At 52.6% G+C, this 18,450-nt stretch overlaps 1 protein-coding gene and 1 long non-coding RNA gene across 8 annotated transcripts in view; one reads left to right on the top strand and one right to left on the bottom strand.

Annotated features, from left to right (window-relative positions):
• The window catches only part of LOC309644559, a 32,510-nt gene extending 24,222 nt beyond the window's left edge, over positions 1 to 8,288 (bottom strand). For 2 of the 3 annotated variants that reach the window (XR_014254484.1, XR_014254485.1), the window contains exons 1-2: positions 7,611 to 8,288; positions 5,930 to 6,090 (exon numbers count right to left, since the gene is read on the bottom strand). This is a non-coding gene — a long non-coding RNA (uncharacterized lncRNA). Of the gene's footprint in view, positions 1 to 5,924; positions 6,091 to 7,610 lie in introns of all 3 variants that reach the window. The other variant, XR_014254483.1, reaches the window with a different exon arrangement.
• The window catches only part of GNAS (GNAS complex locus), a 67,287-nt gene that overhangs the window by 1,914 nt on the left and 46,923 nt on the right, over positions 1 to 18,450 (top strand). For 4 of the 5 annotated variants that reach the window (XM_082428295.1, XM_082428294.1, XM_082428293.1 and 1 more), the window contains exon 1: positions 10,330 to 12,253. The exons of the other annotated variant lie outside the window; for it this stretch is intronic. In XM_082428295.1, the coding sequence (XP_082284421.1) occupies positions 10,345 to 12,253 (1,909 nt within the window). In that variant the 5' untranslated portion in view covers positions 10,330 to 10,344. Of the gene's footprint in view, positions 1 to 10,329; positions 12,254 to 18,450 lie in introns of those variants that run through there. 5 annotated transcript variants of the gene reach the window in all.

The raw sequence follows: 18,450 nt of genomic DNA, 5'->3' as shown, positions 1-18,450 counted from the left end.
ACCCACAGCTGACATTTCTACTTAGTGTAAAAACAGCGGTTCTGTGTTCCTTTCCGTGGCATTAAGTGTTCTGTTTTTTCTCTGTTAACGTCTTAGCAGCCTGAGTTCACCCTCTGGTGAATAGGCAAAATCAGCCAGGGTGCGGTTGGCTTTTTTGGTGTGCTTTTCAGTGCGAGGGCTGCCCTCACAGGCTGGGGAGTTTGGGGAGACCCGTTTTCCCGCAGAGCTGGGGTTTTCATTAGAGAAATTAGCATATCGCCTTGTTGCAGGATGAATATACAAGTTTTTTTTAAGAAGTCGTCAGTGCCTAGCCCACACCTGCCCCCCCAGTCTTGGGCTCTTTTTTAACCTGAAGCGTGCATATGGAGAGGCTGGCTTTCTTAACTGCAACCAATATACCAGGTTAGTTGTTGCGGGGCCGGGGGGGGGGGCATCTAGGAACACACAGTTTGCCATCTTTCAGACGCTCCTCCATAAACTACCTGATTGTGAAAACCTGTTACCCACCCAACCCTACCCCACTCAGTTCCCCTCCCCCACCCCCCTCCTTCCATCCTGATTCCAGGCTGGAAGAGTCATTAGGCACATCCAAAACAACTGAGGAGCATACCAAGCCCCTATGACCAGGACTCACCCCACGGAGAGGGGGTTTTGCTACAGAGACGCTTCAAAAAAACCCTCTTTCTACCTAAGGCACTGGTGTTTAGCTGCCTCTCTTTTCTAGAGGCATTTCTGGCAAGTTTTCCAAGCATTCCCAACTCACTAGTCTCCCAACTAGCCCTTTGTCTCGCCCTGCTCAACTGGGGTGTTAGCATTTGAATGGGCTTACTTGCCCTTGCAACTTAGGAAATTGTCTCAAAAAAAGCAGACCTTAGAGTTGACCACAGGGGTGAATTACCAGCCAGTTATAAGGTTTCGATTGGAGAGAAAGAGGAAGAGGAGGGGAAGGAGGGTTAAAGCTAGTTAAGTAAAGCTACTTAAATTGTATGCTCTGATATTCAGGATTTTTAATTTTGCGACATTAATCATTTGCTTAATAGAAATGTGCTTTTTCTTGGACAAAGGTGCTCTTTGAACTGAACTTTTTGAGTCGGAAAGTCATGAAGCAGTGTTCAAATACTGTGTGGTGTCCACAATCTGGTGTAGGTTTACTTCTAAGGTTTGGCAAACAAGACTTTTAATCTGTTTACCAGAATTCAGGAATTGGGAATTTTAAAGTTTGGAATTGTTTTAAGATGATGTTTCTTTAACGCACTAGAAACGTTTTCCCCCTGGAATTGCTATCAGCCCTTTACCCTTCAGCCCTCATTTTTAGCAGCTGTGATAGAGGGTTTAATGAGAAAGAAAGCTGAAACTTCAGTGTTGGTTAGAAGGTTTGTTTTTTTGTTTGTTTTAAATAACCTGCATGGATTTTACTTAATTTGTCTGTATTATTACTGCTCTTCATGTAAAGGGAGACTATCGAGAGGAAACTGAGCAGAAACCTTGGTGTTTGGGAAAGTATGTCTCTTTAACAGAAAGGTGACCTATAACAGCAAATCACTAGAATCAAATTAAGCTTCCAGAGTGATGTCATATGCCAGCTCAAGTGCTGCCCTTCTCTTAAAAATTGTCCAGCAAAGGGGGAATGAGATTCTCATATTACATCTTTAATCCCCATGTTCCAGAATGAGGGATGGAATTCCTCGTCCTGCTCTGCGGGTTTGACATTAATGACGCTATTTTCTAAATCCTGATGCCCCAGAACTGGGCAGCAGGATCTAAGACCTCAGGCTCTCCTCACCCTGGCCCTGCCCAGCAGCCTCGGGTCAGACCCAGTGGCCTCTGGCCTCAGTTTCTTCACGTGGAAAATGAAGTAGCTGAAGAGATGGTCCTAGCATCCCTTTCTGCTCCCAACACTTGGAGGTTGATTAAGAAGCCCGGAGTTGCCCAATTTGACTCATACCAATGATTTTAATGCTAAAGGAGCCCCCCCAACGTTAAACGTTGATAGAATAAAAGCACCAGTTGTGAAGAAATCCGTTTTGTGTTGATCTAATTTGATTTTCCCAAATCTGGTTTTGAATTGGGGGCAAAAATGGTTTTGAGGCCAGTTAGAAATAAATAAATGATAAATAAGTAAGTAAATAAGCAAGCACGCAGGCAGGTTAGAGAATTCAGAATTCTGCCGTGTCCTGTTGCTAACCAGGGGGAACGGCCTCCTCAAGAGCAGATACTTAGTGTTTGCCTTAGGTGTGCTCGTTTTCCCACCTGCTCTCCCTGATCTCAGGGTCGGAAGACAAGCTTTTCAGGGTCGGGGCAGGGAGCACTGCAGCCTGGAGATGCTGGCCGCTTTGGGAGAGCGAACTTAACAGCCCCGCTGCTTAACTGACCGTAAGTGTTGAATATATTCTTTGGTAACACTTTCAAGTGCCCTGATTAGGTGAGACCTGAAAAAATGGCCCAGAGGCTGCAGCTAGTTAGGACAAACCAGTTTTCTCAACCTTTGTATCTTTTTTCTCTACCACTCCCTCCCAGGAGCTTCTTCAGACATCTTTTTCTTAAACAGTCCTCGCCCATGAAATGTGGACACCACCGATATAGAGATATACCGTCTATGTTTCTGTACTGCGGGATCTGGTAATAGCTAAGGGTTTTTTTGCACTCCCCCCAAACCAATCTTGCCTCTGTTGCAAATGCATGAGATAAAGAAAGCAAATGTTTAAAAAAACTGGTTTATGTCAAATTAAGTGATTTAACATCCCGTTTTTGTTTTGTATTTTAAACTTTTGGGGAGCTACATATTAAAAGGCTCTATGTAAGGTGAAGTTTACTGATGTTTGTTTTCTCTTTTTTCCATCTCGTGTTTTTTCCCCAAGCCCCCTGGTACCGATACTGATGCTAGTGCCTAGTTAGTTCACGTGGCAGAGAAGCCAGCGTAAACAGCCGAGTGACTTCGTTCTCCCAAGGCCACGAGTGTGCAGCGCAGGGCCACCATCACCTGCTGACAGCGCTCAGCCAGTTGAGGCAGGACACCTGACAGGAGCTGGCGCCATGGAGCCCGCCCCCCAACGCCCTATTCCGGGGCAGAACCGGGAAGGCAGCCCCCCCAGCTTCACGCGTGGACACGGCCTGTTTTTATTCTGCGGGCTTAGTTTAGGCTGAGCGCGTGGCCAATTAGCTGGGGGGGCACAGCTATCAGAAAGGCCCTAGCTAGAGGAGGCTTCATGGACAGAGGGCAGGTGGTGGCTGTAATGGGGGGTCGATGTGAGGACGACAAAAGGAAAAGAAGGTTTGGGGGGATCACAGGAAAAAGGAAAGAGGGAGACAAGACACCTGACAAGGAAAAGATGAGGTTTGGAGATGGGGGTCACAAAGCCTGTACATGTGAGGGCTAGGAAGAACAGGCTGAAGCAAGAGATTGGGGGAGAAAAAGGTTTAGGGGCGACTCCGTGGCAGTCTTCAAATGCAACGTCAGCTTAGCATTAGGAAGAGCATTTTTCACAGCCAAGGATGTCAGGGGACGGCCGCTAATGGGGGGGTCTCAGATTAGTCACCCTTAACGTCCCTGTCCCTCTGAGAGTCTCTTCCAGGCCTGGCCCAGAAATTTCGATTTCATAGGTGCAGTAGAGTTGTCATACATATACCTCAGCTGCTTCAACTAAATGAAAAGATTCACAGCCTAGAAAATCTTGCTTTATATGGCTCAAATCCTAAGTCTTGGATTCTGGTCCAGGGAGAGTCCCCGAATCTCAAACTTGAGGGGTGTGAGGGGTGCAGGGCCAAAGTCTCCCTCACCCCGCCCCCGCTGAAGAAGACAAGTTTCTCCTCCCCGACGCGAGAGCCGGCTTCTGAGTGCCCTGGCTTATGTTGCTGTCTCAGTTAGATTTCATTAGGAAACTTCGCTCTGGGTAATTGAGGTTGTGCGCGAAGGTGAAATATACCATTCCCCTTAAATTCAAATCACGTTGCCAAGAATCACCCGGGGTGCCTGGAATTTCCACCATGAATTACCGAAATTTCAAACAGAGCTTCCACTAAAGCCAAATTTCTCTTCCGGGATTCCCTCCCGCCATCCCAGCCCCCCACTTTTGCCCCCTCTCTCTCAGTCCCCTTCCCGGGGTGGCACTGGAACCACCACTTCTCCCCCTGAAATTCTCTGCTGCATCACCAGCCAGCCTGGAGTCCACAGCTTCGTCCAGGTGACTGGAGAATGTCTGGACCCACCCTACACGTGCAGGGGGTCAGATGCCTGCCGGTCTGGCTGCAGACCCGGGTGGCCGGTCCAAGATGAGGGCTGCTGAGTACAGCTAGTGAGCTGAACTATAAGGAGTCTGAATTCATGGTGGGAACCCTTGGCCCCTGGGGCTCCAGCCTGGAGCTTTTTAATCTGAGCAGATCAAGTCTTCTCATACATCTGGCTGCCACTGTCTTGTACCATCATCCCTGCATCTGCTCCTAACCCTCATCCATTGGAGGCATTCTCCTTGCACTTAGCATTTGCCTGAAACAGCCCGGTCACGCAGACCCTTCCGCAGACAGCAGTAGGCTGCTGCCGCCTCCACCGGCATGGCTGGCAGAGGAGATGCTGAAAGGTAGAAGGATGGGCGCAGCGAGTCCTAATTGAACAGTAATTAATTGAACAGCTTCAAAGTCTTATTGCTACTCAGTCAGCACTCAGAAAACATTTGTCACCGGGAGGCTGAGAAACATAATCGCTGCCTGGATTCGCTTCCCTTTGTCCTCCCCTTTCTGCTTTTGCCTTTTCCTCACAACTGGTGGAGAGATTCTCCTTCTCCTCATTTGACAGTAACCCACTGACAACTAATGACTCGAGGGGGCTGCAGAGAAGGCTCTTCTGCAAACTGCCCCCCACCCAGCCCCCTGCTAGGAGGAAATGCCACCGCCAAAGATCATTTTTTCCTGGTTTCTGCTCTCTTCTCTCTTGCCTACCCCGCCTCCCTCTCAAGGGACCCTCTTCCACTTTGCTTTCTCTTTCTTGAATATAGGGATGAACTGAAAAAGAAAGCTGACAGGCAGCTACTTAAAATCTGGATGGGCCTCGTGCCTTGGGCAATGCGTAAGAGTCCCTGAACGCAAGTACACTGACGATCGTTCACTGATGATGACGTGTGCTGCCACGGAGGCGTCGCTATAGCGCAGGATGGAGTTGGGGAGGCCCAGGGAGTCGTGTGGAGCCACCAAGGAAGGGGGCCACATCCCTGCAGGTGGCACTGGTGCCTTTCAGGTCAACAGTGAAGAAATACCGTCTTTCCATTTGGGGTTACCTCTTTACAAAAACCCAGCCGATTGCTACCTGTGGCACCTGGGCTGTCTGGTCTGAACAGACTGACTTTCCTTAGAAGTGCAGCATTTAACTGAAACATGAGTAATTTTCTCATCCTTTCTTAATGCATCAAGTGGAGAAAAGCTATCCTTTTCAAGTAGCTGAGAATATATAATTTTCAAGAACCCTTCACCTAGATACTGAGAGCCAATCCTCTCCTCCTCTCACGGGCACCTCATCTCACTGCAGCCCCTCGCACACTCCCTGTCGGGGAGGGTCCAGACCCTGGCCCGCAGCTTCACCCCAGCTCAGCCTTCCTTCAGGCACCCTGACTAGCCTAAACAGCCTTCCTCTTCCTGGGCTGCGTGAACCCATTAACTAACTCTCTTCCCCCTTCCTGCTCTTTCCTAGAAAAGATTTACCTCTTCCCCAATAGAAATCCATCCAGAATTGGAAATCTATGCCCCAGGTACTTTGCGATTATAAAATTACAATGGCAGATCCTAAAAACTGTGCCCTCTGGCCATCTCCATCCAGGTCAAGGCCACATTTCTGTCTTAGCCAACAAGATCGCCAGCCCTGAATGGGCTCGCCAGACAGTCCCACCAATCAGTGTGGCCCCCAGTCAGCCCACCAGCTGATCACCCCCAGCTCTTACCATACCCGTTCCTCGGGTCCCTGTGGCCAGGCTACCCAGCTGCCTTTCAAACATCGGCCACATTGCCGCAGTCTCTCAGGTCCCACTGCTGATCTGTGGTGGAGTTGCAGCTCTGATCCCCACTCATCCAAGTGATTTGGGGTTTTCAGATTCTGGTAGCCAGTCACTAGAGAAAAATAAGAGTGGACAAAAAGGGGAACACTGGAGTTAAATGCTGGAATTTTTTCTCCTTGCTCCAACTTTAACTGTTAAAGTTCCTACTCAAGTCTAAGGGTCCTTTCGCAGCCCACAGCAGTGGGGCAGTTTCAACTGGGGGCGATTTTGCCTCTCAGGGGACGTTTGACAAAATTTAGAGAATTTTTGGTTGCTGCAACTAAGGGGATGCTACGTCTAGTAGGTAGAGGCCAGGGACGCTGCTAGGCGTCCTTCAGCGCCCAGGACAGTCACCACAGCGAAGAATTACCTGGCCCCAGAGGTCACCAGTGCGGAGGTTAAGAAACCACCATCGAGATGAGATCTGTTGACCAATTCTTACACTCTTCCCTCCGGCGTACTCCCACCCATCCCGTCCTAGCCCCACTGCTCTCTCCTGTAATGTCCCCCCTTTTCTTCTCCAGTGCTCCAGGTGTTTGAGCTTCTATCACCAAACATAGTTCTCCCCTTGAAGGTTTTATCTGATCTAGTCATTTCATATTCTAAGAAGGATAACTGTCCCTTTGAATTCGGGGTCTTTACCTTCCTTCTAAACTTCCGTCCCCTCCTCCTAAATAATAAGCTGAAGAAAATCTCCACCCAGACTGTACATCCTTCCTTCCCCTCTGCCATGTCTAAAACCAGACTGGCTCCACCACCATGCCAGCTTCTCTCCAGATCCTCCACAACGTCCCGATCCCACAGGTGTCCCATCATCCAGGCGCCAGACTTGACTCCCCCACCCTTTGTGCGTCGCACAGAGGTCGCCAGAGGGTCCTCTGGGATCCCTCTTGAGTCCCTCCCTCCAGCCTTCCCTGTGTGTGGTTCTCTCTCTCTTAAAGGTCATGACCAGACACAGCCTCCTTTGTTCTCTTCAACAGGACCATCCTCCGCACTGCCTCAAACCTGTCCTAAAACTAGGCTCAAATCCTCACTTGCGGGACAAAAAAAAAAATTCAGTATCTCTTCCATTTCCTACCAAAAGAGCCTCAAAACTGCTTGCCCTGAGAAATCCTACCCAGTTTTTCCTGCCTCTCTCTCCCACTGCTCCTCCCGGACCCGGCGAGGTGGCCTGTTCTCTTTACCCAGCCATGTGCCACGTTTCCCACTGTTGGATCTTTGTTCGTGGTAGGCCAGCGTCTCCCATCCCCCCCCCTTCTGTTCACAGCCTAGACATCTATCCCTCCGTAGAGGCCCACCTGAAACTCCATTTTCCCCAGCAAGGTCTCCCCAGTTGCAGGTGTTTTCTTTCGTTTTTACGTTGCTCAGCCTCTGCGAGGGAGGCCCGCTGTCTGCCCAGTCTGTATCCCGCCAATGCCTGTGCTCTCCTGGCGAACAACCAGGATGCTACCGGCTCATGAGAGTGTAGAACAGAGACCCTGTGCCCATTCCTTGCTGACGTGGGCGGCGCGCGAGGCCTGGCGAGCGCAAACCGTCCCTCCGGGGGCCCCCATCGTGGCCTCCCTGAGGCTCCACACCGCGACGTCTACTAACCTTCCACTTCGGCAGGGCTCAGCACCCCCGCGACCTCAACTCCTTATCCATCTGGGGCCGCTCCTCTGCAGCGGGGCAGTGAGCCCCTCTCCTCAGGGTCTGGGCCCTCTACCTCCAGGCCCTGGAAACCCTGCTCCTCGCCTCACCCCGGCGGCGGATCCCTGTTAGGTGGGCTCGCCCACCGCCATCAGCGAGAACAAGGGTTGGTCCCTGAGAGCCCTCACCTCCCCTTTCAGCCTTGGTGACTTGGGGCGCCAGGAAGAGCGACCCCACGGCGCCACCCGGCCTCGTGGCGGTCCAGGCCTGGCCGCCATACGCCCGCCCACCAATCCGCTTCTAACCACCCCGGCCGCATAACCTCTTAGGGCGTTCCAACGCGGCGCCCCCTATTGGACCTCCCACTCATATCCGGTTTCCGGTCCGGCGCCCCCCGCTCATTCGCCAGGCAGGCTTGATTGGCGTGACCCCAGCCCAATGGCCGACCCAGCGCTGGGGTCGGAGGGGAGCGAGTTGACTGTTGCGACCCAGTTGGCCCATTCAGTGGATGCCCAAAAGGTTGAGCTGTTACGCGTGGGGATAGTTGTCCAAAGTTTGAACCAAAGTTCAGTGTTGGCACTTGGAAGTGTGTAGACCCGAAGAGCTGAGAGGAGACGCCCTTGGGGAGGCTCCACACGTTACCCGGGGTCCAACTTGGTCAGCTTTCCTCCTCGCAGCGCGGCCTCGTGCGGGGGCAGTGAGGCGCTCTGGCTGTGACCCCCTCGTTTGAAGAGGGTTGCGTTAGGTTTCACGAGGTTGGAGCGTGCGTGCGTACGTGGTTCGCTCGACTGCGGCTGGCAGATACAGCGATCCAGGCGATGCGATCCCGGCGATGCGCCCCGCTTGCCGCATCCCGCCGCCCCTCCCCCCGCCCCAAGGCCAGGCGACTACCTGACTCTTGCCCAGCTGCCTTCCACCGAAAAGTGGCTCACAGGTCCCTGTCACCCACTGGCGAGGCAGATACGATGCCCGAGTCCTGGGTCTTACGCGAACCGCAAACAGCAATTTTTTCCCGGGGCTCAAAGCCAGATTTCGCCGACCCCACACCCAGATCAGTGTGCATGCACGCGCGAGCCCACCCAGGTGGTGTGGGCATTGATCCCCGCCGGCTCGGAGCCCACCACGCGCTACGGCGACGGGAATGCAGCCGGGCGACTGCCGGGTTCGTGGCCGGACTTGTGTGCCTCCTCAGCGGGCTCAAGCACTGGAAAAGTAAAGCAGCTGCTCTGGGAGACCCACAGCGAGAGCAGAAGTACTGGAAGGGGGCTGGAAGAGGGCTAGAGAGGGGCTAGAGGAGCAGACTGACCGACCCCGCAGCCGCTGCCCGAGGCGGGGAGCAGCGCACCGCGGCCGCGGCTGCCCGCGCGGCACGGTGTGTATTTTTGGATTTGGTGCGCATGGGGTTTTTCAGTCTCTGAGACCACCCTAAACCGGCCATAAATTTCAACTGAAATTCCATTTAGCCCTTACCCCCGCACAGTAGGACCCCCGGAACTCTGGGGCCTACAGTCTGTGGGGTCCCTGTGTGCGTCCCATGCCCCCCCGTTCCGTGCCGCGGCAGCTACCGCTTAGAGAGTCTCGGTGGTAGATGCCCGAGACCCTCTTATTCCCCTGTATTTATCATAGTCCCCATAAACGAGGAGGAACCCTGCCTGCGCCACCGCAGGCCACTGCTGAGACCCCAGAGTGTGGTGGGGATGGGGGACATAGAGGTGCTTTATAGGAGCCAGCCTCGGCAACCGGCAAACAAAAACTGCAGAAGCGATGGGAAGTACCCCAACACATTTTAAAAACAAATTGCGTGCTCACACTCGGCACCCCTTGCCCCTCGCCTCCTGCCTGCTCCGCCGGTGGGCTCACGACCACCTGTCGCATCCCCGCGCGCGCCTGCACCCCCTTCCCACGCGCCCAAAGCCTTGCGCTCCAGACTCGGAGCTTAGGATCCGAGGCTGCTGGGGGCTGGGGCTCAGGGGTTCAGGGGTAATTTGGGGTTATGAAACACTCCTGCAGTCCCCCCTCCCCTCGAGGAGAGTCTGTTGGGTCTGGGAGGGAGGGTTTCAGCTCCTGCGCTCAAGCAGCCCGGGGCCCACGTCTTGCATCACGTGTCCCGCAACGCAGGAGAGCTCTCTCTCTGGCCAGGGGAGAAGAGAGGAGAAAGACTCCAAATCAGTCAGGGAGAGAACTGGAAGGAGCCAAAACGTCCCTGCGTGGCCTGCGCTCATCAGCCCCCTTACCCAAAGTCCGGGGCTCCCGGCTGCCGGAGCCGGCTCCCGGAGCCACCTCGGCCGGGGCTGGAGTCCCCTGGTGGCAGAGAAAGAGCACTACGAGCGATTTTCGGACCGAATCGGCGCGCTCCTCTGATCCAAGCAGGCGGGGCTGGCCTGGAGCTGAGAGAAAGAGAGAGGAGGGGACGAGGCAGGCCAAAGGGGGGGCCAGGGGCAGCCTGAGGGGATAAAAAGTGGCCAGAAAGGAGCCAAGACTCAACCAGCAACAATAGACTTGCTTCTGCCATGGTCTGGGGTTTGAGGTCCTGAACCCCTAGACCTCACTAGGGTTAGAAAGTGAGGTTGGAGAACTTTCCAGCTGGTACTTTGATTTTTTATTTTTATTTTTTGGAAAATATTTTTTTCACCCTAGTTCGGTCGGGTGCTCCGTCTTACGGGGCCCCAAGTTTATTTTAAGAAGCCGCCACCGTGTTATGGGCGTGCGCAACTGCCTCGACGGCAATAATATGTCAGGACAACGCAATATCCCCCTTGAACTCGGGGAACAGCCCGAGCAACCACCTTTGGAGGCCCCAGGGGCAGCTGCCCCCGGTGCTGGGCCTGGCGCAGCCGAAGAGATGGAGACCCCACCGCCTCACAGCGAGCCCGTCCCCGTCGAGATTGAAGGCGAGGCCTGTGGACCCCCAGAAGTCTCCAGGCCCAAGTTCCAGGGCCTCAGCCAGGCCATCAAGGAAGCCGGAGCCCATGGAGGCTACAGCCCACCTCCTGAAGAAGCCATGCCCTTCGAGGTCGAGCAGTCCAGCTTGGGAGGCTTCTGGTCTACCCTGGAGCACCCTGGAGACACCACTGGGGCCCATGCAGGCCTTGAAGCCTTCAGCCCACCGATCGTGGAGCCCGGAGCCTTCGGTGAGGCCAGGCCAAGCCTGGGAAGCTACAGCCCTCCTCCCGAAGAAGCTATGCCCTTTGAGTTTGAGCAGCCTGCCCAGGGAGGCTGCAACCAACCTCTCTTGCAGGTCTCAGACCTCGCTCCAGGAGGCCCAGGTGCGGGGGTCTTCAGGGCTCCTCCCGAGGAGCCCCGAGCCCTCAGACCTGCAAACGCAGGCTTCAGAGGAGGATGCAGCCCTCCCCCTGAGGAGGACATGCCATTTGAGTTTGATGGAGCAGCCTTTGGGGACGACAGCCCACCCCCTGGGCTCCCCCGCGCTATCCCACAAATTGACGGCCTTGGCGGCAACCAGATCGCGGCAGTCGCGGCCCCGAGTGCGGTCCTCCTCGCTCCCGCCGCGAACGAGCCCCCCCTCTGGGTCCCAGGCATCATCGGCAGCCCATCTCGAGAGGCTGTCAGACCTCCTCCACACTTCGCGGGCGACAGCCCCCCGATGGAGATCTCCGGACCCCCGCGCGAGATTGGCAGCGCCCCCGTTGGGGTCGACGACGCTCCCGTCAACGTGGACAGCCCCCCAATCGCGCTTGACGGCCCGCCCATCGAGGTCTCCCGAGCCCCAGTTAAGAGAGAGCAAGCAGAGGGAGAGAGACCCCCAGTTGAGGGAGAAGCAGCCGAGATGGAAGGAGGCTCAGCCACCGCTGCCGCGGAGAGAGGCAAAGTCGCCGATCCCGGAGACGGAGCCCCTGCCGCCGGAGCAGCCCCTGACGCTCCAGCCGCCGGGGCAGCCCCTGCCGCCCCTGACGCTCCAGCCGCCGGGGCAGCCCCTGCCGCCCCTGATGCTCCAGCAGCCGGGGCAGCCCCTGCCGCCCCTGATGCTCCTGCCGCCCGGGCAGCTCCTGTCGCCCGGGCCGCTCCTGTCGCCCGGGCCGCCCCTGTCGCCCGGGCCACCCCTGTCGCCCGGACCGCTCCCGCCGCCTGGGCAACCCCAGCCTCTGGAGCGCGACCCAAGATCAGTTTCCTCAGACCCCCCAGCCCCGAGATCCAGGCTGCCGATCCGCCTCCTCCGCGGCCTCCGCGCGCGTATGCCTGGCGGGGCAGGTCTGAGCGCAGCTGCTACCGCGGCGACGACGACGACGACATGTCGGCCAGCAGCGACAGCGGAGACGAATCCGACGACGGGACCTTCGGATGGCGCCGCTGGTTTCGGTCTAGGCGAAACCGCCGCCGCCGAAAGAGCCGGCGCAACTTGCTCCGCAACTTCCTCGTTCAGGCCTTCGGAGGCTGCTTCTGCCGATCCGAGAGCCCCCAGGCCAGAGGCTCCCTCAGCCCCAAGGTCAAGAAGGTTGCCCTGGCGGAGAAGCGCAGACAGACCCGCAAGGAAAGCATGGAGAAGCGCGCCCAGAAGCGCGCCGAGAAGAAACGCGGCAAGCTCATCGACAGGCAGCTCCAGGACGAGAAGATGGGCTACATGTGTACGCACCGCCTGCTGCTTCTAGGTAATGCGGCGGACTCTGCCCGCGGGGAGCAGGGCCGCCCGGGGGCCCCGGGAGCGGGCGGCAGGGCTGCCCGGTGGGGCCTGGGGCCCGGCGGCGGGAGGAGGGGGTCTCGGCAAAGGCGGGGAGAGCCTGCCAGAAAGTTCCAGCTAGGGGCCCTAACTTGGCCCCGGGAGCGGGAGGGGTCTCGGGTGGGCTTGGGTGGCGAAGTGTATGCCCTTTAGGGAGAAAAGTGGTGCCGTACAACACTGAGGGTCGTTTCCAGCTGGACAAACCAGCGCCAGCGACCGTAAGACGTCGCCGAGTCGTGGGGTGGGGGACGGCAAGAAAGGCGGGGGCTTCAGGTGAGCCAGGAACTGCAGGGGAGGGCTCCGGGGTCGCTCAGGCTAGGCTGGCTGGGGCCGTTGGTGGGTTGGGGTCACTGGGGAAGGTGCGTCCCCGCCTCGCCTGGCACGGCTGCTTGGACTAAGACGGCTTGTTGTTGGTGTGTGTTGGTGTCCATATTGTGTCCGCCTGTGCATGATATGCTCAAGCGTTCTCCCATTCCCGCCCCTGGCACCCCCAGATTACCCGCCGACTGTGTACTTGTACCGGGGAACGGGCTGTCTTGTGTTTTGCGCCATTGCGCGAGCAAAAACTTTCCGTGTTCGCACACTCGGGTGGTACCTGTGCGCTGGCGCTGTGCAGCGGGCGGCGCAAAAGCGCCCGAGAAGGTAGCGGGAGAAGCCGGGCAGGATGTCGGGCCGCTGGCGGGGCGCGGGGAGGGGGCCGCCTCCGGCCGGCCTCCGTAACCTGTTTTCTGTCTGTCTTTCTCTCTTTTCTCCCTTTGCGCTAAGCGTTTCCTCACTTCTCATTCGTTCGCCCAACCCTCCCGCCTTTACGGTTGAAAAACCAGACACTCAGGTATCTGGGGCGTCCGGGGCTGCGCGCAGAAATTCGGTGTTCTGCACACACTCTGCCCACCTGGCGGGGGATGGAGGGAGGAGGGGGAGAAAACCCCCCCCACTTAACCCGCTGTAGGCGAGTCCCACATCCCAAACCAAACGGGGCTGGTTCTGGTGGGGGGGGGGGAAGGGGGTGCGGGGGTTGGAGGGGGCGTGGCCATGTTTAAAAAATATGAAATCATTTTTCTTCCTAGGGAAGAGCCTGAGGTAAGCCAATCACTTACCCTTTTACAGAATACAGTAGGAGGGGCTTGGTTTAAAGAGAGAGGGGTTATGCGTTGGGAGTGGAATGCCCATCTTGTGTTTGAAATGCAATTAAAATAAAACTTTAAAAAAAATGCTTCCAGTGTATTTTAAGTGTGTGGACAAAATGTGATAAAACTGTGAGACATGTAAATGTTTGCATGTGAATTTTTTCAAGCAGCTTTAGCTGGGGGCAAAGAGGCTCAAAGGTAAGATCCTCTGCATATGGGCTTGGGATACAGAAACATTAAAAAGATGTTCATAATCCCATTGAAAGGGTACCTTTGGTGGCCCTGGCCTTCCCCCTCCTCCTCCTTTCACCTATGCCAGCTTTCAGGGTCCTCTCCCTTCTCCAGGACCTCCCTCCTCCCCCCACAGCGAGACCCTCTCCCGTATCTCCAAGTCCCTCCCTGGCCCCGCCCAATTCCCCCCTCCCCCTTCCCTCTTCCCCCTCCCCTAGACTCAGCTCAAACCTGGGGCTTGACTCTTGTGCCACAGCTAATCAAAGCAGCAATTAGCAAAGGTCTGAATGTGGGGCTTAAGTGAAAATTTCAGATGTGAAACTCCACAATCTTAATTTCTTTATTTATTCTCTAAGACCTCTCAAGGGATTTCAAGATCACAACTTTTCAGGCGGTGCTACGTTTGTTTGCTAAATATTTTATAATGTGTGATGGTGTCTGTTAATGACCTTATGGGCATCACTGGTTGCTGTTGTGATATGTGCCTCTTACGCATCACAGTTTTAAATGTGATGGTCATTCTATTTATGCCCACCCAGGGAAATATGGACAACATCATTTCCCCAAAAACATACAGGAGGGAGACAGTTTTAACATTTCAGATGCCTCAACTGCGTGGAAGGCACAGCGCCTCAAACGACAACGTGCTGTTTTCCTGCAGACAACTGATTTTGCCACAAGAGCCCCATTTCAATATCCCAAGCATAGCTCTGGGTAGCAAACCTGTGATGGGGGAGGCGGCCATAATTGGGGGCAGACAGGAGAGCCAAGTGACGGTGTGCACTTGACCCCTAATTGGCCAGTGCCCCTCATATGCCGGGGCCTCAGTTGCCTCATTTGTGAAATGAAGCTTTCAAGCTGATCTTCACTAAATTCTCCTTTGCTCCATGGCCTGAATCGCCTATTCTGGGGCTTTGGGATGGGGGTGGGGAGCGCCATCCACTTAAATCGGGACTGGAGCCTTAAACCATCGATTATGCGCATCGACTCTGTACCAAACAGTCCGTGTCTGGGGCTGAGCCTTAAGAATATTAGAAGTTTCCCTTGCTTACCCGTGTTTTATATGCAGGGGGGAAAATTCACCTTAAGTAAAGGAAATTAGCCGGGGTCACCCTGCCATCATCCTGGCCCTGCACCCAGGTCAAGCACGTTCGCATGCAGTGTAGTCCAGTGAAACGTGGGCCCTGTCTAGCATGAACCTGAATTCAGAAAGCCGGATTGCCTGCTGTGGCAGTGCGGCTTGTTGAGCCAGGCTGCAATCTGACAAGGTTTCATTTTGCCAAAGTGACAAGAGAGGCACCCCGCTGGCTCTGAATTACTGATTGCGGAGGGGGAGAGGAGGCAGAATGAAGACCCATTTCCATTTAGGACACGGCTTTTCACTAACATTTAAATCCTAACATATAAAACAAGACATCCGTATACGCTGACCACTGAAAATGCAGATCAGATGACCATCCTTTGATAATTGGTGACATACAGATTCATCTGTTGCTTTATAACTGTGTGTTTCTGTGTATATACCCTCTCCATTTTTATTGCCCAGACAGCTTAACCACATTACAGGGAATCTTAAAAAGGAAAAAGGTAGATAAATAGTTAGAAATAGATAAATAGATAGACAATCAGTAACATGACTGAAATTCTAGAATAGCTAAAAAGTTGAAGCCTTTTTCTTACTCAACACTAGCCAGTAATAGACTTATTTCCATGTTTCTGTTGCCTTTCTGAATAATTTTGGTGGCTTAAACATGTTTTGGAAACCTAATTTGGGTGATTCCCTCATTTTTGTTAAGAATTGAAGGGACTGCTAGACTAGAATTTCTTAGTAGCTGCTGAATTTATTAAAATTGTACAGGCAAATGCTATATATAATAATGGCTATTCTGCCATGACACTTTATTTATACAGTGAATCTCAATTAATTGTATGATAATTTATTTATGCCACCAGGTGCAACAGTGAGGCATCCATCGTCATCCTGCTGGAGTGCCCTTTTTCTTTGCTTTGCTTATTTATTTATTTATTTATTTTTAATTCAGAGATTTTTCCGTATTCAAAATGCCTCCACTGAGCTGTTTGGTGCAGTGGGAAGGGCATGGCTTACCAGGCCAAAAATCTCTTCCTTGCCTTTTAAAATCCAATTTCCATAGATTTTTCTCAAAAAAAAAAATGCCTTTCTATACAGCTATGTTAATTTTTATCATTCACCTACGTTACATATACCATGGAAAACTGGTATTAAGCAAAAAAAAAGTGGGGTTTGTCACCTTTTTGTACATTCCTCCCACCCCTCTTACTCTCCCCACCCCCAGCTTGAGAGGGATAGCCTCACTGCCTTCAGAATTGTTAGTAACCTGTAAGAGTAATGATTACACATAATGATAGCACTTTTTTTTTTTTTACTGTAGTTTTAAAAGCCTTTCATCGAGTCACATTTGTCCTTTGCAACAGCCTTGGGCAGTAAAAATGTGATGGGACCCCATTTCATAGGCAAGTAAACCACAAGCTCAGAGATTAAATGTCAGGGACTTTTGCTCAAAGACTGCAAGGTAAGTGAAGGAATCAGAAGTTTCTAATTCAGTGCTTACCCCCAAAATGCGGTAATAAGCTATAAAGCGTCATTTCAGTGTGAGGCATGATTATTGTTAAGTGCGCTATGTGCTCTTAAAATCCCTTGTCAGATGACAGGTGTCCCGCAGTCTTCTGCTTCCTGAATTATAGCCAGAACCAGACAGATCCTTGGTTATAAATGTCCATTGAGTGTACGTGAAATGTGAGCCTCCTCATTGCTGGGATACCTGTCACTGCTGTGGTGATATTTTGTTTCCACATTTGCTGTAATTCATCTGCCAACACTGCAGTCTTTGTTTGTTTGTTGGACTTCTTTTTTTAAATGCAGGTTTTCTTTAAAGTCTTTTTTAAATCCCCCAGAAGTGTTCTTTAGCAAGGTCTAAAGCTTTTTTCTTTACTTAGGTTTCCACTAAAAAATCATTATCATCATCATTTAAAAATACAGTTGCTTTTATGCATAGCCCCTCCATTATTAGTGTTTGAGGGTAATAGACTGTTTAGAATCTCCTGGCCTGGATCTAATGACCCTATTAAAATAACTCTTGCTCAATATTCTTCATAGTGATTATTTTTTAAAAGTATTCCTTCCTTTCAGTCGGGGCTAATTCCTTCTTAGTGAGTGTCAGTACATAATCTTGGAAATCACCTTTGACTTTTATGGGGGAAGGTTGGTATTAAGCAAAAAAAAAAAAAACTTTTTTAGAGAAGGTAACCTAATTGACTAGATTTGAAGTTCTCCATCCCAACCATGTGTCTTCTTTTTAGAGTCAATTTCCCCACCAAATAAAATATACCCTTCACCCCCAGCAAAACCGTGGCCCTCCAAATCCCTCTCCATTAAGTGACTTTTTAGGAGGCATGTAAATAGCAAATGAAAACTGGTCTCTACACTACGTGGTTTCTTTAACCTGTGGCAAAGGCGGGTTTCTTCCCAACCCACCTTGTGCCTCCTGGGGTTTCTAATGGAATGTGAAATTACCATGCCAGTTGTCCATTTCAAAATCGGATTCCTCTGCAAGTGTAGCAATTTTCAAAACAGAAAGGGCAGGGCCAGTTGCTGTGACAGGGTTCCCACCAGCAATTAAAACAGTTAGTCAAGTCAGTCTAATTAACCCTCTCCAGCTCTGGTGGCCCCCCAGTAAGAGGAACTCAGACTCTGGCCCTGTTAACACCAACCTCAACAGATTTCATTGAATTAGACTGAAAGGGTCTTTGTTCCATCAGATTCCTGTTCTGGCCTGTGGTCACCCTGGGCATAAGAGCCTCATCTCTGCAGGGAGTGAGAGAAAGATGGGCCTGAGTCTCTCTCTTTGGAATTCTGCTAAAGAGTCAGCAAGTCAAAGTGGCCTTTATAAAACAGAGGAAGGCTAGTGGGAAGCCCCAGATACAAACTGGCCATTGGAGTAGGCCAAGGGAGGGGAGGGGTGTTTGCAGAAGAATCAGAGGAAGATGTGTCCTTTTCCTTAATTCCTCTAAAATGGGGGCCAGATACTAGCAATTGAGAGAAGCCTATAACCCAGGGCCTGGCACATGTAAGTGTCTGATAAATGGTAGCCATTATTTTTAGAAATTTACTTTTCTTCCTGGACTTTTCTCTCCCTGGTCCAGGTGAGGGTTTTTTTTTGGTGTTTTCTGTTTGTTTTTAATATTTTCTTGGCCATACCGTGTGGTATATGGGATCTTAGTTCCCCGACCAGGGATCGAACCCATGCCCCTTGCATTGGAAGCGTGGAGTCTTAACCACTGGACCACCACGGAAGTCCCTGGTTGTTGGTTTTTTTTGTTTTCTGTATTCCCCTATGAGACCTAAAGTTCTAAAAGTCCCAGGCACCCATCCTGTCTTTCTGTCTCGACGTTTCAGAGTACACTGTTTGTACACGTTTTATAAATAAGGGTCAACCCAAGCCGTAGACTGACGACACTTTGCCAAATTTATGATCGTGTGGAGTCACTGGTAGATGCGCAACAGGATGAGGCGGGAACTTATTTTTTTACCTGTCCTGAGAAAGTGCCGCCTACCCCCCTCTCGGAGCCCACAGCCCCCTCTGCCACCTCCCCCTCTTTTTATTAGCCCCCATCTATAAACCAACCGGATACTATGGTTGAGCCCGGGGTCCTGAGCACAGACTGCTCTGTGCTTATTACACATGCCAAAAAAAAAAAAAGATTGTCTCTAGTTTTCCTTCCCGACAGCCAG

Source organism: Balaenoptera physalus, assembly GCF_965194825.1.
Source record: "Balaenoptera physalus genome assembly, chromosome: 16".
Taxonomy (NCBI): Eukaryota; Metazoa; Chordata; class Mammalia; order Artiodactyla; family Balaenopteridae; genus Balaenoptera; species Balaenoptera physalus.
The sequence above is the reverse complement of the archived record's forward strand: the minus strand, read 5'-3'. Positions and strand labels throughout refer to the sequence as shown.